Raw genomic sequence first — 24,405 nt, forward strand, 5'->3', positions numbered from 1 at the left:
GTTCCTTTTAACAGTTGTAAACAGCTTCTATAAACTATAAGAGTTACTAATTTTTCTGAGAATGCACAGGTTTTTGATAGAATAAACCTGATAATATTATTTGTTATTTATCATATTGTTGAAAAATATTATTTCTCCATATTATTGAAAAGTACTATTTCTCAATAATATTCTACTTTCCAGTTTGGCTATGATTGCTGTAGTAACTCTCAGTAAATAAAAGTTAAATGTCAGTTGGCTGATATTTAAAGAAAATTTAATGTGGTGAAAAAATCTAGCCAAAATTTAAGTGTGAAATTGTGATGGACTTTAAATAATTATCATTTTACATAAAGGTTTAGCATTTGTAATATAAAAAATTTGACAGATGACATCAATGACATCATTATAATTTCAGCCATAGTATTAAGTAGATGAGAAAATGTGGGTACACAACTCTGAACCTGCTTTTTCTTCCTTACGATGGAGATAAAATTATTTATCAAGAATGTTGAAAGGAGATAGAGACAGAGATCATACATTTACCACCAAGTACGATCTCTAGAAAATAGGTTCTACTTGGAATTGATTACTCTTAACTCTGTAGCATGACAGTAAATTCTCCCATTGAAAAGTAGAAAAAACAAAACAACTTTTAAAAGCTTACATAGTTGTAAATCTTAACTATTGAAGGCACAATGAATGTATTTTGTAAAAATGCTATAAATTGACACTTTTTACCAAAAGGAAAAAATTTACAAGGAAAGTGGAATGCTGCTTCTTGAAATAATGTATGATCTAATATCAATTGCACAACATTGCACAACATTCTGTCTGATTTAACAATTAACATTATGTATGTCTCAGTTATTCCTTAGCTAGAGTTTAATTGTACAGTGTCTCTCTCTGAGTTAGCCATACGTATGTTATTAAAGAGAATTCAGCAAAGCATATTATCTAGTGGATCAAAACAAATGTATATACATTGTGAATCATCTAAGTGTCTTCCAACATTTAATTCTGCTTCATTCCTTTAAATTACTCTCATATTGTAATTTTCTACATATCACAAAGTTTATGTAAAGATCTTCAACACCCAAAATTGCCTGGCTGCCAAGTCCTTGGTCAGGGCAGTGCCTTTTTCTGCCTTCGTGCCCCAGCTGAGCAAATGAGCTACATTCCCCAGCTGCTTAGTGAACACTGTTCACATGCAGTGAGGGGAGGGCCTCAGCAGAAGGAGCCAGCTGGCAAACACCCTGCCAAGGGGCAGCTTCCCTTTGCCTCTACCTTTAATTAAGAGATGGCAGTGGGCCCATCATCACGTGGGAGCAGAGAAGCCCAATGACCTCTATTAGAGCAGGGCAATCAGAGGCAGAAATGCCAGCTGGCAAATGCATGTGCCCTGGAAAGCTCTGCCACCTGTGTCTGGCCAAAAGCCATCTAGTAAAATGGTGGTGTCATTCTGAAAGCTCAAAATCACTCTGAAAACCTGTCAGGACCCCTACCTCAATAGATGGTATAAAAGCTCATAATCTTTTTTAATAAATAAAAGTCTTTTCAAAAAGCTTTATAGGTATAATGTTGATATCCAAAATAAATTAATCACTTCCACCAATATATTATATAAGGGTTTTGCTGCTTTTAATGAATGTAAATAGACAAACTATTATTAATTTATTGAAAATCTGTATAGAAACATTTTTTCCCAAGTAATTTTTTCTTAATTTGAGTTGTGTAGATAACATAATGGATTAGTACAGCATTAAATATGAACTATTAAACATAAGACAAAATCATACTGAAATAAATGTAATTCAAATAGAAATCAAACTATAAAGAAAATAATATCACAATATTGGTAAAACTCAGCAGAAGTAATATTTAATAGAAATTCCTTCCCACCACTTGTTGAGTAATTCTTTGTTCTAAGAGAAGCAGCAACTTTTTCTAAAAAAGTTAAATTTGTGTTACTATTGAATATTACATATGTAATGAAACTAATGGATATGCTGGGAAGTGGTCATGAAAATAATCAAAGGTTATTCATAAGGGGAAAAAACTGGATGTTTCTCTCAAGGACAAAAAAGAAAGTCAGCCATTAGTCCAGCTAGTTGATTCAGAGATAAAAGAAAATGTAAGTATTTGTTAAACTTTTAGTCTTCCTGCTGTTAACCCTTATTGCATCTAAATGTATATAGTCAAACACACAGTTTTGGTGTCTGCATGTTTTAAAATTCTGTTTTGCATTTTATCTTCTTTTAAAACCAATTTTAATCACAATGAAAACTTATAAACAATGCTCACAGCAGAATTCATCATGTTAAGTTAATACATATTTATATTACTCTACATAGCTTTGCAGCAATATAGCATAGCAAAGGTTACAAAAACTTGAATAAGAAACATAAACCTTAATTTTACAAATTTTTTTGTATATAGACTATGTTTAAATTGCAGACCTCTGGAATTTGCAATGCTACTTTTCACTACTAATCTCAGAGGAACAGTAATCAGTGAGAAATTTTAATGTCACTATATTCCACTCGATTACACTTTTGTTGACAATAAACAGTGTTAACCATATCCCAACATAACATTGTCTCAGCAGTATTATCTAAGAGCATTCTTGGTATTTGATAACCTATTTTTGTTGTCAAATAATGTATTTTATTACCTGTTTTTGAAATATAAGTGTCAACATTTGTGTTTCCTAATGATATGATAGTAGTATGTAATACTAACAGTAAGTTATTCCTAGAAAGATGACTATTTAAAAAATAATTGACTATTCATCTACTAATAAAATCAATATATAAACATTGTAAATCACAGATGAATGGGGCAGAAGTTGTAGGAAGACTCATAGTGGCTACATATCTAAGCCACATACTCCAGCCTAGTTTTAGAAATTATAAGCTTTTTCAGTTTTCATCTGTATGACTCCTTCATTAATAGCTCACTTGGATATGAATTCAGAAAAAAGGAAAAGAGTTTATTACAACCTTTAGACCTCAATAACTATTATGGTAAAATGCATAAAAGTTACTATAAGAGACTCAGAGAACAAGAGAATGTCAAGAAAATATAGGGAATGTGAAGTATACATATTTTATTTTTTACCTGAAATTTAAGCATAAAGTTTACACTACAGTGCCAGATGTTTGCTCAGAATATTGAAAAATTGTATGTGATATATGTGTCTCATCTTTCATATCTCCTTAACAGTATAGGTGTTATGTTGAGTTACTGGCCATAAGCTCACATGATTTCTCTGTTAGCACACTGCAGTCACTACTGAAAGTCTACAGCTTAAAAGTGTTTATAACACTTTCAAATGTCCTATGACTTCATCTTTTAATGTTGTGAAACTCAGTTAAGTGGATATTAGACTATATGGCAGTATCTAGGCAGGGTAAACTATTTGGCAGCAGCAGAAAATGAAAAAAAGAGCTCCCTGTACACTTCTAGCCTCCATAATTATGACTGAAGAATCAATTGTCATTGATTTATACATAAAATTGCAGCATACTCTTCTACAAATTGGATAATTGCAGTTGCTAAAATGAAAAAAAAAAAAAGAAAGTGAGGACATTTTTTATTCTGTTAGTCTTACCTTTTCAAAATACTTGATTTCATACTCCAGGATGATTCCATTGGGGCGATCTGGCTCTTGCCAAGACAAAGAGATACTGTTTTTTGCAATCTTCCCTTTTTTCACATTAGTAACTGGAGAGGGAGCTGCAAAATATTTAAATAAAGAGCAGTGTGATTAATAAGGCCCTAAAATTAAACCTGTTCTGTGTATTATATATATTGGCATTTTGAGACCGTAGAATTATAAAAAAAATCCAATTAAATTTTAGTTTTTTTATATAAGATTTAAAGATTTTGAAGATTTTTTACAAATATAAATCAGGTAAATATCCTTAGGATTTTTTTCATAATAAAACTGTAGTCTACATTTTCTCCAAGTAGTTTAAAAACATAAATTATTTTATTTATTTATGATAACCTTATTCATCCTCTAAATTTCTAAAATGTATGAACTCTGTATGACATATCCCATTATGCTAATACATGATTATATTACATTTGCACAACACAAACTCTTTTATAATTTATTATTTTTGAAATTAATGGATCCTAAAATTATTAATAAATTTATATATTAAACATGGGCAGGTTCCTAAAGAAACATGTCACCAAAGATACGGTACACTTTAAATAATAGCAAATAAAATGAACATTTTCTTTCATTTTCATTTTTTCCAAATATTTCATTAGAAATCATAATCACTTCTGGCGATCATCACAATTTGCTCTAGTTCCTATCAAATCTCTACTTGTCTAATGAAAATAGAAATTATGTATCTGCTGTTTTGGATATGTCCGGATATTCTGAGTTCACAAAACATCTGAATACTTGAGTCAAAGTTCTTTTTTATCAATCTGCTGATATTTGTATAGACAACATGTCTAAAAGACATGGCAGCATAGAAGAGTAAGCTATGAGTCCCCTAGTTCACTGTAGTGTTTATCAAAAATAGTAACGTTACTGAAATAGAAACAACAGAGGATTAAGGAAGACAGTGAATTTTTGAATATATTTTGTTAAGTAGTGAATATCTTTATGAATCATGAATTATGCTCAGTTTCCCATTATCACTACATATTTATTGCTTTACACAACAGTAAAAAACCCAGAGAAAGACTAAGTCTTCAAAGTTCTTTACTCACTTTACTATAGTAAAATCTTTTTTTTTAAAATGTATCTATTTCTTATAGATGGTTGTCAGTTTTTACCTAATAAATTGATGGTATTACCACCTTGCTTTTCATAAATTATGTTTAATATGTATGCTCCATAAGGCAGGAATTGATTAGGTTTGGTTCACTGATGTATTTATAAGATGAGAAAATTGTTTAGCACATAGAAATTCAATAAATATTTGTTGAATGAATGGTGGATGAATGAATGAATGGCAAATACATATATAATTATATATCATTCAAAACCAAATTGATCTCATTATAGGTGCACATACTAGGATAATATTAGTTTGGGATTTGTGCTTCATTTTAAAACTTAATCAGTTCTTAAAAAAAAAAAAATCAATCTTTTGTGGCAAAGACAACAAATAAATACCAAAACAGATACAAAGTAGATAAAACAGACACAAAACAGACACAAAACAGCCTAAAGTAGAATACTTTGTTATTTACTTACATTCATCAAAGTTAAGCATAAACTATTTCACTTTTAAACACTTAGTTAACAAACACCAGTGTTTTGCAAACTCAGTTCAGTAGCTAAAAATATACTTTAAAATACTGGCTTAGAATGAGGGGAGAAGACCACTTCTGAGCTCAGAATAGATCAGGAATAATTTCCTCTGTGACAAGAGCATCTCTGCATCTTCTGGGTAAAGCTGATGAAAGTGGGGATGCTGACAGCTCCTGGGGACATAATGATGATGCACAAATTGTGAATGGCAGTAATCCTACACCACTGCAAGTATCATGCACATTACAATAATGGTAACCAGGTTTGTCAGCAACAAGGAGCATGCTCAATTTATCTTATTTGTCTCCCTCGATAACACCTTTTGCTCATTCTCTGCCTGCTCAACCTTTTAAGTCTGGTATCAAGTGAGAATGATGACTCAGAGCATTTGTGCTTGTAAAATTTTGATGGATGATGTCAAATCATAAAAATACTACTGTCCCTGTATAAGGAGAGGAAAAAATATCAAAGAAATTAAGTTGATAAGAGTATAAAATCATTAACAAAAGTTCTGAGTTGTAGCTTTCAGATATCTAGAAATATTCCAAAATTTTCTATATTGTAGCTTCTGTTTTAGAGCTAACCTTTGCATAGTAGCGTGATACGCAAGATACAGATCCTTAAGGATACTACAGTTTCCATTATGAACTAATTGTCTGACCTGTTTCAAATATTTTAAGTTTTAAATTTAGAATAGTTTTATTTTCATAGAAAAATAAGAGTTCCCACATACCTTACATCTAGCGTCCCCTATTAGAAACATATTACATTTTTACATTAACACATTGTATCTGTCACAATTAATGAACCAACACTGATAGATTATCACAAATTAAAGTTCACAGTTTATTCAGATTTCCTTAGTCTTTAATTAATATCCTTTTCTGTCCCAGGATTTCCTCAAGCATACGACATTAATTTAGTCATCATGTTTCCTTAGGCTCCTCTTGGCTAGGGCAGTTTTTCAGTTTCCTTGATTTGATGACCTTGACACCTTTAGAGCACACTGGTCATGTATTTTGCAAACTGTCTCTCAATTGGGATTAATTTAATATTTTGCTCATGATTCAAATGGGGTTGTGGGTTTTTGGGGGGCTGACCACAAAGGTAAATTGCCACTCCTATTACATCATATTGAGGGTACAAACTATTAATATATCATCACTGTTACGTTAACCTCGATTTCCTGAATGATGTAGTGTTTACTGTGTTTCTCCACTGTAACTCTTTTTCCCCAGCATTCAATATTGTACTTTTTGGAAGAAGGTCACTATTCGCAACCCACATTTAAGGAATCGGCATTTATGATTCACTTTCTTTATGGTAGAGTATCTACTTAAATTGTTAGGAATTTTTCTGCATGGAAAATTTGTCCTTTTTTCCTCATTTTTAAATTTATTTTTTTACATCAGTATGACATGGATATTTTTATAACTTGGTTTATAATGTAATATTTTGTTAACTGAATTTGTTAATGCTTTGGCTGTTGGAAGCTTTTTCAGAGCTCCATGTCTCTTTGATATACCCCCATCATTATGGGTTTGTTTGTGTTTTTTTGACATTAGTTTCTTACCTTCTGGCACTAAAAGACCAGATACTCTAGGCTCATCTTGCTTATTCATTTCTCCAGTCCTAGAGTCATCCATTTCCGTAAGAAGCACTGTTTCCTTTATTGGAGAAGGTATTAGAAACTAAGATCTGGGTGCTGAGTGTGTTCCTTGCCACTGAGATGCCACTGCTTCTAAGTCCTCTCAGCTGACAGGACAAGGACATAAATATGTATATTAACTTGGTATATCTATACATATTTCTATACATAACTATTATATCTATATTAACCTAAAGATGCATATATACTGAGGTTGCCAACTCTGATTAATTATCACATAAATAATTCTAGCTTCCTCACCTTACTTATCTGTAACCTCCCACTCTTATGGTGGCTGCCACCATCAGTCATCCAACTGAACTTAATTGTTCAGTGTCAGTACATATGTTTAGTATGTACTGAATTGTTCAGAATTGTTCATCTGTGTCTGTGTGACTTATTGATAATGATATAATGTAGAAACCTCTAATATCTCAATGACACAATAATACACAAAATCCTGCCATCAGTTGTATAAAACAATATAGTCTCTTTACTTTTCAGATATAGAAATCTAGTTTAAGGCACAATGTTCCAAGATGGAAAGGCTTGCCATGGCACAGATAGCTTGAAGTCAGATAGAATTGCCTTCAGGGATTTTGGCAGTCAGCTATTTCTATGTAATTCTGTTAGTTAACTTTTATAAATGTATTTTCAATCTTTATTATAGGAACAATAATATAAATTCATCTTTTTTAAGATTGATATCTTATTCTTCAGGTACAATGTTAGGTACTGGGTGGGTGCCAAATAAATACTACTTGTAATAATATCAGTTGTAAAATATCAGAAAATTGTTTAAGAATATTTCAATGATGAATTTTCTATTATTATTTAACTGTTTCATTCTTTATTAGTCAAAATTATTTGTAGCCTTTTCACTGAACTTGGCACTGTTTTAAATGCTTGATGAGATACAAAGGCAAAGTGCTTACACAGATAAGATGCTTTTTTTTCCTGAATCCTGTGGCTTTGATGACTCTAAATTAATAAAAAGCTTTGAGTAAACTTCCTTGATTTTATTAATTAACAAAAAATGTTGGGCTTTCAAATGTTAATGAAAACATTGATAGTTACACTTAGTATAGAATAATGTCTTCCTCATTCTTTAAAATAAAGTGAACATGATGAAAACATGAACCTCAGTTATGGTCAATGGAATAAGAAAATGGCATTCATGCATTCCTGTAGCCAATACTTTCTGTATATTAAAATTATAAATAGAATCAAGTATTGGTTAATTATATTTAGAAAAACAAATAAATATATCTCCATGTATTTGGTTTATCTACCCATAGTTTATGTCTTAAAGCCTTGAGAGAGGTAACTAAAACAATACTGAAATCGTCTCGGTCTATGGTAGTCCATGAATGTGTTTAAAACTTCATCAGATGACATTTTTCAAGCTTTCCAACAGGAGACCCTACACATGGTAATGTATTAGTTCATTTAAACACAAGGTTTAAAAAGACATGTATTTTACATTTGATTCTATAGGTTAAAATTTGGGCGAGTGAACTGTCAGTATCTGCCAGCTGGAAGCCTCCGCTTCTCTCTGCTATGCATACTTTATCATATTAAGGCACTTCTTATTAACTAAGCAGGTCTGGGCCACTACAGTATTCAAAACAACGCAGAGTATTAGGCTTCTCTCCAGAAAATTCTGACTCAGTAGGTCAAATTGGGACCAAGGATTTTGGATTTTCAATAAAGACTGGTAGAAGCATTTTGTCAGTAAAATTCAGGAAAAAATTAAAGCAAACCATACTAGGATGAATTCTTATTTTTAAAAAAAATATCATAGATTTTTAAAAAAGAATTATTATTATTAATTCTTGCTTTTTTTTTTTTTTTTTTTTTGAGACGGAGTTTCGCTCGTTACCCAGGCTGGAGTGCAATGGCGCGATCTCGGCTCACGGCAACCTCCGCCTCCTGGGTTCAGGCAATTCTCCTGCCTCAGCCTCCTGAGTAGCTGGGATTACAGGCACGTGCCACTGTGCCCAGCTAATTTTTTGTATTTTTAGTAGAGACGGGGTTTCACCATGTTGACCAGTATGGTCTCGATCTCTTGACCTCGTGATCCACCCGCCTCGGCCTCCCAAAGTGCTGGGATTACAGGCATGAGCCACCGTGCCCGGCCTAATTCTTGCTTTTTAAAAAAATAAACTTAAAAAAGCTGAGGCTGGAAGTTGGATCTGTATTGAGCTTTTCAGAACTGCTGCTGTCTTGAACCTGTGGCTCACTATTGTCACCTGTTATCCTAATCTCTGTCAGCAACTTTGCCTTTCTCTGAGGATCATTTCTGCTTATATTTGGTATTTTCCTGATCCTTTAGTATTTCTTGGTAAATTGATTTTTGTTCATTCATGCATAATTTGGTTTAGTCTGCTGAGAATCTATGAAATTAGAACAATCCTATGTCTGGTTCACTGTTGCTTGCTTAGTTCCTAGAAGACTTTTCTGACAATTTGGTAAAATATACAACTGCTTCTACCCTCATTGAAGACATCATAATTTTTCTCTTAATTGGACTACTTCTTTAAACCTTCCTGGCCTTTAGGAAGTTTTTCTAAGAACAACGAGTCTGTTATTGCTCATGCTATAATTTGGTCACGTCATTACCCTGCCCCATGGATTACTAGGCAACACATGCTCTATCCTCTACCTAAATTTCTAATGCCATCACCACAACTATCTTTTGTTCCCTTTCATGGACATGACCTTCTATATGTTTCTCGAGCACTCTAAATTTCTTCTGCCTCAGTCCCTTTACACTTGAAGTTCTTTTAGTTCAAAATGTCCTTCCTGATCTTCATGTAAATTGCTCTTCACTTTATTCAGGTCTTTAAGAAACAAGTCATATTTTCAGAATTAGCTTCCTGACTGATCATTTAATAATTTATTTTCTTTATAATAGCACTGCTTGAAATTATATGCTTATTTCTTTACTTGAGTGTTGTCTTTTATTCTACAGGAATGTAGCCTCCGTGATGGGAAGTACTTTTACTGTCTTATTTATTGATATCTCATGTGCCTTGAAAATTCCTGGAACATAGAATGGAATTTAATTTTTCTAATATGCATAACTTATTTTTCTGGGATTTAAAGCTAATAAAGGATATATAGCACATGGTCCTATTTTGTAGTTTTTAAGTCAAATCATTTATCATATGGATCATTCTAATCCCCTCACCTTACTTATCTGTAATCTCCTACTCCAACAGTGGCTCTCACCACCTGTCATTCAGTCACTTAATTGTTTAATTTCAATATAAATGTCTTCAAAGCAATACATTTTGCATTTGTTTTTGGCACAGCACAATATACGTAGAACTATATTTGAATCTAGTATATACTGAATATGTATCTGACTTACATATGAATATGATAGGGAATAAAAAATGAATAAACAGTGTTATTAAATAATTTCAAGGAAATCTAGAGACTTCTGGGGCAAAGAATAAATGAAGAACTAGAAGTCGAGTGACTTTAAGCTCATACTCCATCATGCCTATTTTTATAAAATGAGAGCTACTGGAAAAAAAAGAATATACATGTCTACATACATACATACAATTGTATATTTATGTATATAGAGACAATTATATGTATAAACATATTTAATAATTATAAAACTTGAGTGTATTTTTAAGATAAAATATATTCCCTCAGTAAAGAACAGACTTTTGAAATGATAAAACAGAAAATATACATTTAAATATATGTCTCTTATGACTTCTGTTATGAGGCTTTCCATTGGTTCACTTTTTCACAAAGGTGAAAAAGGGAAGAGGAAAAAATAGGAAGGCAAACCCTAGCTAATCTACAAAACTAAGCTATAGTTATAGAAATTCCAGAGAAACATGGGAAATTACAAAAACTGCATCCCAGGAATTTATCATTAGTTTATATTTTTTAATATGAATTAGCATTGGCATTAGCATAGTGAATATATCTTTTACTTTCATGTGTGTCTACATATATCATGTAACATGTAATAATTTAAATTAAATGCCTCCTGCAAACTACATATATATATGCATATATTTTTAAATGAAATATAAATGTAGATAAATTCATATCTTATTTTACATATATATACACACACACACAAACGTATGTGTGTGTGTGTGTATATGCACCACATACAAATCCACATACACACACACATTTCTAAGAGTCATGTACGTCTTTTGTAGTGGGTTTAATAAAAGTACATCTAGTGATTACTTTGCTATCTTTGTTTTGGGATACATATTAATATTTGAATATAAGAAAATGAGTGACTAGATTTCCTAAAGTAAATGAGAATTGCAGTTATTGAATTATAAACTTATTCAAAATTGTTAACAGAAAAGTAAGACAGACATGATATACACACTCAGAAATGTGCAAGAATAGACACTTCATATTTTATAATATATAATATAAATTTTACATACATACATACTTAGTATATCCTTCTTCATGTTTTCATCTGATACTACTGGACCAGAAAAAGTAACTAGCAGTGCGTTCTCAACACACTTTGTACCTAACCATGTTCTGTACTCAAGAAAAAAGGCATTTTAAAGGTTTCTCTCTCAAATAAAAATTCAATCTGCTCACTCAGACGAAAACCTAAATCACTCCATCTTAAAAGCCTGCCCTGATTCTTTTGATATATGATCTCAGTGAAGTTTTGAAAAGACCATTTTACCAAAACCTGGCCTTAAATGTCAGTAGTTCTAGAGAGAGGCTATCTATTTAACAAAAAGAATTTATAAACTAAAATGTACTATTAGGTATAGTTGTTTTTTTCTTAAGACTGGAAAATCACAAAACATTAAAAATTAAGTGCTTCCAGCAGGAAATGGAAGTAACTTAATTGCTAAGAAGTAATTTCTAATGTGATTATACTTGATAGTTTAAAGCATAAACTTTAAATACTGTTTTGAAGTCACATTCACAGTGATGTTAATTTGAAAAGAAAATGACAATAATAAAAATAGAGAACTATGTCACTGGCCTTCACAGTCACTATTCTCTAAAATAACAGTGCAAATTCCAAAAGCAAATATTAAATGTAACAAGATGTAAAATGACAACATGCCTCCTTCTGAACAGCAAAATTAATCTCACGCCAAATAAATTATCATAGAATTTGTTTTCCATTCATTACTTGTTATTACCCTATAATAGATTATTACATACAGGAAGTGGACTAAGTATCAATGATTATTTGATCTTAATAACCACAACACCCATTTTATGAGAAATAGAATTTTAATATTTTTTACACTATTGTTTTAAAATAAAATGGGGCTATATCTAGCAGATACCAGGGCAAATTTGGAAAACTTTAATCAACTCAGTATTATTCAGTTATACTATATTCAAGAGAATACAGTCCCATATGCAATTTTCAATAATGTTTTATCAATATTAAACTTCCATTGTAGAATACTGCAGTTTGTTTTGCAGGAAGATAAGTAGCAGTTCGCTCAGAAACACGTTTTATAGCTTGTGTTTAACAAGAAAAAATTAGTCTCCTCTTATAAATACACGTTATATAGGATTTTGGTAACTACAGATTTAGTTACTAACAGTAACAAGGTCACAAAGTGCAAACTTTAATTCAATTGTTAACTACTTCAAATTTTTCACAATTTAAACCAATCCAATCAAGCATGTAAAAAGCAAAACAAACGTATGATAAATATAGAGAACCTACTCATTTTTCTTTCTCACTTCTCATTGCTCTTAGTCTTATATAATCACAAGAACAACAGGTATCATTTAATTCACTAGAAATTGTGATAAATTCTTTATCTATTGATTGTTTAAAGGATCAGATTTAATTTCTATTATACTATTAAAATTCAGGACCACACCACTTCTCTGCCTAAATATATTCTCGTTGAGACCATCTGATGAGATTTCTTTAAAATCTGAAATTATGCCAGTAGACACAAAAAATTAAACTTTACGGATACAGAATAACTGTGAGACCTGAGTGGTGTTTACCAGCAGCTCTCATAAACATCCCAATCACAATATCTTTAAATAGCATAATTTCCAACAGCAACATGACAGTCTTGAACTAGAGAAAATACAGGATTAATGATTGCAGCTGGTCAAACTTTTAAAGTCCAGAAAAAAAGCCAAACCACAATGTTCTGTTCCACATTAGTAATATTACCAGATATTTAATTTTTAAGCCACGGGACTAATTTTAATGAATCAAATCATATATTCTTCAGTTGTGGGAAATATCTGCTGTTCAAGTCACATGTAAGGCCATTTTTTTATTCAAACAGATCATGCAGAGAAATTTCTAATGCTGACAAAATATGGCATTATATATCTGTCATCATAAGTTTAAATGGCATAAAGTCCATATTTTTTGTTCCACTGGAACAGTAGTCTGGCTTTGTATTTATTTTTAAAAGTAAATAAAATGTAAATAATACTGGCTGCAAAGGGCCCAAGATATGTTTTGAAAAAATTTCAGCTATGAGAAAAAACGAATTTCAGATTGTACTTTGAGAATTGTTTAACAAATATTGGCTAAATTAATGAACAAATATATGTATGTATGAATACATAAATAAAGAGCCTATTGCAATTGCAGTACCATAAGAATACATTTATATGAAACATGTTCCAGATATTTTATAGTTTAAGCACTTTGTATACATTAACTTATTCAATCTTCCTAACATCATTAGGAAGCAGAAATTATTATCATCATCCCTTTTTGATTACAGAAGTTAATTATCCAAGTTCAGCCCACCAGAAATTGGCAGACCTAAGCAGTCTTTCTTCAGAGTTTGTATTCCTGAGTATCATTCCATAGAATAATGAAAGAATAACTCTAAATAGAGTGCTACATTTAATATGTCATTGCACATAAAATTATGTTAAAGATGATTAACTTTTATTTAAAAGAACAGAATGGAGTAAACTTGAAAAAAGCCTTCATGACATTATGTTACAAGTTTGATTCTAGCTCAAGTTTAATGATTAACTATATGTTTTATGAGCAAAAATGATACAAAAATAACCAATTCTTGTAAATTCAAAAAGGAATTGGGGCAGTTGAAAATTGCTAAGCATTGCAATAAATATCATTTTAATATGCTTTTTGAATTAATGGCTATATATGTTTAACTGCTATAATGTAATATTTGTAAATTTAGAAACATCATAGATATAGAAGTGAAATAGGTAGGAACAACCTGCGATCCAATAAAGTCATTTAAAAATACTGGAAACAAGGTTGATTAACTTTATAGAGGAAGTCTATAGTTAATCAATGGAAACAAGTCAGAATATGTTTGAAATCTTTGTTGGAAGTCATCTAACTAGCTTTAGACTTCTATCTTGAGTTCTTTTTTTGTAGTTCTGTTTTTCTTGTTTTTGTTTTTTGATATTGGAGTCTTACTCTGTCACCCAAGCTGGAGTGCAGTGGTGCAATCTTGGCTTACACTCCTGGGCTCATGAGATCTTCCCACTTCAGCCTCCCAAGTACCCTGGAATATAGGTGGGCAACACTATGATTGGCTACTTTATTATTTTTTTTAATTAATCCTGTTTCAATCTATTCACCCTTCTTCATTTTTTTTATTGCCATTAGTTGATTAGATATCACTTTCTACTACTGCTCTTATATCTGCCTGGAGCAGATTATATCTTATTTTTATTTGAAGTAGATATATGGATTTGCACACAAATTATATATAATATATAAATACATTTGTAAATATATTTAGTGCCTCCATACTTTAAGTACCAACAGCTCATAAGTAATGGATTCAGGATTTAAACACAGGTATGTATGATTCTAAAGGTACTTCACCTGATGCTTCTAAATACAAAGATATAATGTGGTGTTTAGTAAAGTTAATTCAAAGAGAGAGGCAGCATAGTGATCTATGCAAAACACCCACTAATGCAAAACATTATATACAGATGATTAAGTATGCAAACCAGAACAAAATAAAATGTTTGAGTACTGAAGCAGATTATTCTTAGTTCATTAAAAACACTGTAGGGTATTTCTTTTTGACATAGTTCTTGATATACCTTAAAAATGACTTCCATAATATAAACACTTTCCTTGTGCAGTGAATATAGAATATAAACTTAGTTTAGGTAAAATTTTGGGAAGGTTCCATATTAAAATACACATAAATATAAAACAAAATATTCTAAGGCCCATTCTGATTACTAGACCTCTCTTTGGTGAAACAAAGTCATAAGACCACACCAACATATTTGATATTTCCTTAGAATGTATAGTGATAACATTATGTTGGTCAGAACATGCGTAGTTATAACTTTATGTTGGCCATAGAATATGGGACTCTTGATTCTATTCATCCAGACATTCAGATATATTTCAGCACAGCCGTGCCAAAGTATCCTATCATACAAATTTCCTATTGATGCTACAACAAATTACCAACAAATTGGTAGCATAAAACAACACAGATCTACTATTTTATAGTTCTAGAGGTCAGAGGTCTAAAATCAAGGTGTTGGAAGAGCTGTTTCTTCTGGAGGCTTCAGCAGAAAATCCATTTCCATGCCTTTTCGATCCTCTAAACACTACTGGAATTTCTGGGCTCCAGCTTCTTCCTCCATGTACAAAGCACTTTCACTTGGCTGGGAATGGTAGCTCATGCCTGTAATCCTAGAACTTTGGGAGGCCCAGGAGGGTGGGATCACCTGAGGTCAGCAGTTCAAGACCAGGTTGGCCAACATGGTGAAACCCCATCTCTACTAAAAATACAAAAAATAGCTGGGTGTGGTGGTGTATGCCTATAATCCCAGCTACTCTACTCAGGAGGTTGAGGCAGGAGAAATTGCTTGAACCCGGGAGGTGGAGGTCACAGTCAGCCAAGATTGTGTCACTGCATTCCAGCCTGGGCAAAAAGAGTGAGACTCCATCTCAAAAAAAAAAAAAAAAAAAAAAAAAAAAATGCAATTTCACTCTAGCCTCTTGTTTAGTATTCACATCTTTTTATCTAATCCTATTGTCTCATATTAATATAAAAGCCCTTAGATTACAGTGGGCTGGGGTAATCTCCCTATACAGGAGGACCTACCAATCTCAAGATCCTTAATCTAATCACATCAGCAAAATTTTGTTTCCATTTAAAGTAACATATTTAGAGATTCTAGGGAATAGGTTGTGGACATGTTTCTTAGAAGGGCATCATTATTCAGCCTACCACATCGATATATATCCTGGTTTTCACCATATTTGTGTCTATATCATTTTACAGGCTTTGCATCTTCACATACTAGGCCAAAGCAATATATTTATAATATCTTTATTATAGATTTGTTAAATGCACCTATAAAATGATATTTTAGGTATATATATCAAAACATTTTCCATGGAACTTCTTAAACATAGTTAGCAAATTAATATTTATATTCATTTATGCAGGGGTATTTTTTAGAACTTGATCTAATCTTCTTTGAAATATCACTAAATATTTTTTAAAAATGCATCCCTTCCCTTTGCTCTTCCAAATCACTTCTACATTCTTCACTTAGCCTTTTACATAAATTAATGCAACTTTTCAACAAATGTTTCAAAATTCCAGTGGAATAAGCAGAAAATTTCCCCTTGAATCAAGATTGCTGCTTCACATACTGTTGTAGGCCACCTAGCTACTAAATTATTATGTTGAAATCAAAACACTACTTTTTTAAGACCATGAAGTACCTAACCAGGACACTCTACTTAGGAAGACTTTTATGTGATGTTTTTCAGCCTATTCCAAAAATGAAAAACACAGCCAGACAATGTATTGTTTAAGATATAGTGATTAAAATCAAGTATACACAGGAGACACCACAGAAATATAGGTCCTTATAATTTCCCATTGCCTTCTTTATGTGCAAATTATGGTATATATAGGGATAGGAATTTGTCATTAACTGTCAATATTACATATAAATTCACATAAAAGTAAAATAGGATCACCTATATTATCCACATTTTAACACTTGTTCTTAAACTATATGTAGACCCTGGGTAAGTTCATGAATGTTTTATTACTACACATGAAATTTCAACTCACTGTCACCGATAATTTTAGATTTGTATAATAGGTGTCTTGGATCAGTCCATGACTGTTAGGTTTCTTGGCACAGAGTGGAAGCATTTTCATTGATGAGTCCACACATACAGACTAACAATAATATTTGCAGAATTTAGATTAAGTATTCTTGAAGGCATTAAAAATAATCATGATGGCATTTATATGTCTTTTTCATTTTCAAAGGATTTTTTAAGTATAACATACTAAGAAATCAAAATATTACAAACTTGATGCTGATTCTCATGGCCACAAGGGGAAAGCTGGGATATCTAATTAGATATACGTATTCTTGAAATACTCTCAGATAAATTAAGGGTTTATTATAAACAAAGCACTTGTCTAGATGTTGTACTGTTTTATTCTTCTTACACTTGTTATCTGAAAAATCACTGTGGCTGCTGGAAACGCCAGACTCGAGTTGAGGAGAGCTTCCATTCTAGCTTTGTCACTATCTTAGCATTAGGGGTAAATAGGGCCTTTTTATATGTAAAATTAGAGTGTTAATGCAAACCACTTTCACCAGTTTCTCTCTGATGGTTAAAAACATCTGCTGGCTATTGTGAACAGTGCTGCAATGAACATGCAGCGGGTGGGGAGCTGGGGAGAGATAGCATGGGGAGAAATGCCAGATATAGGTGAAGGGGAGGAAGGCAGCAAATCACTCTGCCATGTGTGTACCTATTCAACAATCTTGCATGTTTTCACATGTACCCCAAAACCTAAAATGCAATAAAAAAAATCTGCAGGCATAGGAATGAAACACTGGAAAAGAAAATCCATACACAATTGGTGGATTCAATTATCTGACTGTGTATTGAACATCTCCAGTTAAATACCTGAATTAATAAAATGTAATTATTATATAAAATTTAAATATAATTTTTTTCTACCCTGTGATTTTTATCATTTATTATAATTTTAGAGTTAAATTACAAACTTTTTCTCAGTGATAGTAGATACTATAATGTTCTCAATGAATAATGATAAAAACCCTTAGTAATGAAATAACTACAAATAAGATCAAGTTCTTTTCTGTGAGGTAGACTAAGCTGTTACTGATGATAGTTGCTTAATTTGACTTATATTTACAGGAGTTAAGTCAGTTTGGAAATATTCATCTTGACACAATGTTGTTCTGATAAAGTAGAACTTGTGGAATCAGAAGCCATTCCATAGATTCTTACAAATGGATGATGTGTTATTCTTCAGACAGTATTTAACACTTTGGAGAGATGTTTCTATGTTTTCTGATCAACTACTATCAAGGTCTACTAAAATAGTGCTATAAACACACATATACACACACAAAATGTAACTAACCTCTATTAATCCACAATTTCTTGAGACACTCATGTTAAATAAAAATTCCTTCTGTCATATTTTAAACTCCTAGTTACTTAGAGGATCGGATGATTATATCTCCTATTACTAAATCACCCCAAATAACTAAATGCAACAATTCAGAGACAGATTAAGCAAAGACTAATTGGTATCACATGTGTATGAAAAGTTGACTAATTTGGGATTCAATGTTTTTATTTATGAATATGCACAAAATTCAGTAAAATATCCTTAGATTTAACAGTGTAGTATATATTTTGAAATATACCTGTTTGAAACAGTTAAATCAGCATAAGATCAAATAAACATAACATTCCAGAACGATAACTAACGTTGACTATTTTTACAAATGAGTTCACCTATCTATAACTAGCTTTCACCTAGTGGGATGTAGATAGTTTAATGACCATAATCAATTACATAATGCCAAAAGTTTCCTTTCCCTTTATTTAGTACTCATTTGTTTGCTTTTTATGCCCTCTTCAAGAAACAATACCAAGCTTTCGATTTACATATTTCCATCATAATAACATAGTAGATAAGAAAAAGATCCTCTTTTTATAGCATTCACTGCCAGGAATTTATGAATGATGTGCTAATTTTTGTAAGTGTGCCTAAAGAGAATGAAACGAATATTTCAGGAATATGTAAATAAGATTAAACTATAAAAACAAACAATAATTTCTAATAGGAAAAATGAAGTGGTAACACTATTGTAAGTTATTTATAATATTATTTTATTTTTATTTCCCCACTTTACCCATGTATAATAAAGCCATCTTTCTCAAACTTATTCCAGAATCTCAACTTGCAATATTGCAAAGAAGGTAAACAGAGCCATCCTACTGAGTTTATAAGTTTTCACAAAAACCTTTGGCTTCCTGCCAATCAGAGCCAATTTCTTATTGTACACAGTGGCTATCCTTACAAGTGCTGGGAAAACTTCCCAAATAGGCCTTAACATTGTCCATCACCCTACATTAAGGTTAAGCGTTTATTTCTTTAATTAATTAAAAACAATATATCAAGTTTTGGAAAACTTCACAAATAATAATAAAACACTTTTCACTTTTTATTAGATAATAAAATAAATTGACAGTATCTTCTTAGAATTATCAAGAAATACTACATTTCCTTGAAATCTGTAATTATTAGGAAATGACCGACTGACCAGGAAGTCATTCAAAGGATTTTAAACATGTCGTTTCCGATTATGCAACTGGATTGCATATTGGATTCAAGAGTGAATCTGGAGTACAGCTTAAGTTCTGCCAAGATGTAGTAAAATTCAGAAATCCTACCAGTACCTCAATACAGTCATTTGTAAAATTGGGGTTATATCTGTTTTACCTAACTCACAAAGTCACAGGGATTTAATGACACATTAAGTTTAATTTTAAAATAATTAAAATAATACAATTTCTGTGTTACAAGTTTAAAAAAAAATCATGAATTTACATAGTTAAAATTTAAACACCATTTTTCTCTGTCCTATGGTGTCTTATCAGATCTCATAAGTAGCATACTGCATTCTTTTAAAAATATTTCAGAAATGAAACCCTCTGGTTTCTGAAAACAGTTTTTATCTGCTCATATAGCATCATACTAGGATCATTCTTGTATTAAATTCTTTAATTAAATAATTGCAGGGAGCCTATCCTGTGCCAGGCATTATTTTAATTACCGAGAAAACAGCAGTGAACAAGAACAAGGTCCATACTTTCTTGACATTTGCATTTAAATGCTATTGATTTACCTATAAACTCATTCATTAAATGACAAAAGACCATCAAGGATAATCATAACAATACTCAAAATATTGAACTGCAGTCAAGATTATTGCAAAAGCCTCATATTTGTTTTTTCACCTTATTTCTTCCAATGTGAATTCCTATATCAGTTAAATAATTAGTTACTAATTAATTAAATAATCATATAATTATTGGAAATATATGTATAAATATGGATATTAATGTTAAGTATAAATTTAAATGTAAATATAGACACACATGAATGTATATATATGTATCTACATATATATATATATTCATGTATAAATTTTCCTATGTTTTCATCTTTGAATGACCTTCCCACATTTGACTTATAAAATATGAGTGGAAGGCTATAGAAATACAAAGAAGACAGTCAGAACCAAATGGAGCTGAGGGGAGTTATGAAGGATTTCAATAAGAGAGTATGTGCCAGGCGCTGTGGCTCACGCCTGTAATCCCAGCTCTTAGGGAGGCAGAGGTAGGAGGACAGCTTGAGCCCAGGAGTTTGAGACCTGCCTGGGAAATACAAAGAAGAAATACAAAGAAGACAGTCAGAACCAAATGGAGCTGAGGGGAGTTATGAAGGATTTCAATAAGAGAGTATGTGCCAGGCGCTGTGGCTCATGCCTGTAATCCCAGCTCTTAGGGAGGCAGAGGTAGGAGGACAGCTTGAGCCCAGGAGTTCGAGACCTGCCTGGGAAATATAGCGAGACCCCATTCTCCACAAAAAGGAAAACAAAAAAAAAAAAAAAAAAAAAAAGAGAATATGTGAGCTGAAGCTTAAAATGGAAACTTTTCAATTGGACAAATAACATTTTTAAAGTGTGGAAGTGAACAGTAGAGAGAGCTATAGCATAGGGATATGAAGCAGGATGAAATTGAAAACTAAATTTTAGAGCTAGCTACAAGATGGTTAGTGGTTTTATTTGGAAAAAAATAGCAAGAATGTTAGCTGAAAAGGAGTAAACCATATAAAAGAAAAGAACATTAAAGGTTTAAGTTGTATAATGTGTAATTATGAAAAAGGAGTGAGAACTCAGAACTACAATTGAGAAGGTAAATAAAATATAAGCGTTGAGGCAGTTTATATTTGAAAATAGCTATAACAGCTAATACTCTACAAAATTAATTAACTAAAATATACTAAACCCTTACATACACCAATTCACATAAACTTCTCAACAATCCTATGAATTAGATACTACCATTATGACCATTCTTTAGATAAAGATACTGAGGTAGGGAAAAATTACAACTAGCAGTGCAGTTGATAAAATCCAGGAAATCTGGATTCAGAGTCCTTATGTCTAACCATTGATATCACCATACTATATAATAGAAGTTATATCCTAGAGGAGGTGAAAAAACTTGGAATACTGGAATACATTCATATATGTAAAAACTACTTTATATTTTACAAGGGAAATCCAGATATTTAACATGTTGTTATTGCTTAGATTTATTGTACAAGTTAGGTTAATGTTTGTTCTATTTGTGTCTAATTCCTTACATAAAAGCTGCATAACGTTTGCTCACCTAAGAAAAGTTTTGTTCTCTCCCTCCGCTCCACCCTGCCCCATACTTTGGGATAACAAGTGTCAAAATCAACCACTCTTTGAAACTCCTGATAGTCCAAGAGTTAATATCTTGCAAGTGCTGGTTGAAAATTCCTCCCTAAACCTGAGTAGAATTAGAATTACAAAATGCTGACATAAAAGCACTTGAGTTAAGAAGTAAACGTACATGAATCAACAATTAACTAAGTAAGTATAAAGACAGATAACAGCATACTTTAATTTGTCTTCTTAGGAGTCTGAACTGAGAATTCATGATCTCTGTCCAAAACTACTCAGATTTATTTTAGTTATTTCAGTAGTATATTTTATTCGGTACACAATATGCCTACATTCTTTTTGTTTTCTTTCATATTTGCATTTACCAAAGGAAAGCCAAATGCTTAGGGTTTCTGCATTTAATTGATTTAGTCAAACTAATGCTCTTGATGTTTTTAACTTAGCAAGCATAGTAGAAGTAAGTAGGGCTAAGATTTCTATCTGTAGTAGTCTGCCCTAGGTCTGTGTTAATTTTCAACCAGATGTTATTTAGCTATCAGTAATTTATTGTTTCCAAATTTGTTTCTCCACAAATAAACTATCAGAAATAAATTTACCACATAATAGACAAAACGTTAACAACTTTAACATGGATAATCCCTCCCAACATACTATATTAATTTTCTAATATCATCAGCACCTTTAATAACCTAATATAAAAGTTAGTGGTCTAAAGTAAGTAATTGAAGAAAAACACAAATGACCTGTAAACATGAAAAAAAGTGATTAGCTGCATGTGAATTAAAGCATTAACTATCCAACTGGCAAAATTAAAAATTTAAAAACATATATTACTGAGGGTGTGAGAAAACTGGTATTTCCATATTTATCTGAAAAAATGCAAGCTCTTTGCAAAGTAAATTTATAGTATTTACTTAAAGTTGAAATGTATATGCCCAGAATAATTAATCTTTACAATTAATTAAATGTATATTTAAAAATGTTCACTCTGGTATTACTTATAATAGGATTTTTTTTTTTCTAAAAGGTAATATAGAAGAAAGGAAAAAAGGGAGGGAGGAAGAGAGGAGGTAAGAAAGAGAAAAAAGAGCAATTTGAATTACCTAGAAGAACAAATTATGGTGTATCCATTCTATAGAATACACTACAACTACAGATGTTTCTGCTTTTCATTACTGTAACTAAAAGAACAAAGTAGATTACTGACTTGCACTGATTCTGTAAAACATATTAAGAAAAAAATAGTTTGGTACATTTGGAAAATCAAGCTATCAGAATAAAAAAATATTCTCAAGTAAGAAATTTAATCTAAGCTAAATAGAATAATTATCAAGAAAATCTACTAGTTAGCCAAATCAATTGCACTTCTTGATTATATCTTTGTTGTAAGGTAAGTGTGTGCCTATGATCTTTTTATACTAACATTAGAGCTTTCACCATGTGCCAGTACTATGCCAGCACTGGCACATTGTGAAAGTTGTATACATGTTAGAATAAAAAGATCACATCTATCTTTGACATAGATTGCATCATTTAATCTTCCAAATAACCAAATCACTTTAATGCTATTATTATCCCATTTAATATATACATAAATAGGCTATGTAAAATTTTCTAAGTAAAATGTTCAATGTCACTCAGTTTATAAGAAGAGGTTCCATGCAGTCTGCTATGAATTGAATATTTGTGTCCTCATCCCCCACCCAAATTCATATATTGAAGTCCTAACCACCAAAGCAATGGAATTTAAAATGGGGCCTCTGAGAGACAATTAGGCTTCAATGAGGTCATTAGGGTAGGGCCTCCTTGATAAGAAGAATAGGAAAAATTAAAGAGATCTTTCTTTCTGTCTCTACATGTATGCACCAAAGAAAGGCCATGTGAAATCACAGCAGAAGGCTACTGTCTGCAAGCTAGGAAGAGAACTCTTACCAAAAAATTAACTGGGCATCACACTAACCTTGAACTTCCCAATCCCCAGAATTGTGAGAAAATTAATTTCTGTTGTTTATGTCAACCAGTCGATGGCATCTCTAGTTGACTAAAATACAGTCTGCCTACAAAGATTTACTCTTTATCTCTAGGTTATGCTGACTCCATAAACCTATATATCAGTGCCATTCTGTGTACCTATATGTGTATAGAAACTGGGCATGCAAATATGTAACTATTCACACAAACTCATGCATCCACACAATAATTTTAACATATTTTATATAAATATGTTGCATTATTAAATTTCTGGGTTTCTATAAATAATAAAGCAGAATTAATTTATATATGCCCCCTACAACCATATTTTTTCTTAGAGATAGTAACAAAACATTTTTGTAGCCATTTTGTGTTGTGTATAATGATAAAGAATAGTCAGTATGAGTTGACAATGCCCCATAAGATGAGAAGAAACTGAAATGCAGAGGAGGGTAAGTGACTCGCGGCAGTCAGAGTCACTGCCTGACACTTGAGATGACAACTCTAAAGTCTCAGATCTTTACTAAGTTCACCAGATCATGATCATTTATACAGTGAACTTCAGAAGTTAGAAACCCTTTAAAGTCCCTATTTGAACAAACTATATTCTCCAACAGTTCTTTTCAAAGAACGATGCTAGAAACCTAAAACACCTTGGAGACTTGTCTTTTAGAAGAGCAAATCTAAAATGTCAGGTATAGTAGATGAGAAGGTCCAGCTGTAGTATCCTGGGGTT

At 31.7% G+C, this 24,405-nt stretch overlaps 1 protein-coding gene across 8 annotated transcripts in view; it reads right to left on the reverse strand.

The window, feature by feature from the left end:
* EPHA5 (EPH receptor A5) overlaps window positions 1–24,405 on the reverse strand; it is a 343,436-nt gene that overhangs the window by 96,508 nt on the left and 222,523 nt on the right. For all 8 annotated transcript variants that reach the window (XM_064367513.1, XM_021666284.2, XM_064367510.1 and 5 more), the window contains one exon: window positions 3,593–3,717. In XM_064367513.1, coding sequence (XP_064223583.1) covers window positions 3,593–3,717 — 125 coding nt within the window. The remainder of the gene's footprint in view (window positions 1–3,592; window positions 3,718–24,405) is intronic.

This window comes from Aotus nancymaae, unplaced genomic scaffold (assembly GCF_030222135.1).
Source record: "Aotus nancymaae isolate 86718 unplaced genomic scaffold, 86718_ANA_hifiasm-v0.15.2.pri h1tg000006l, whole genome shotgun sequence".
In the NCBI taxonomy this organism is placed as follows: domain Eukaryota; kingdom Metazoa; phylum Chordata; class Mammalia; order Primates; family Aotidae; genus Aotus; species Aotus nancymaae.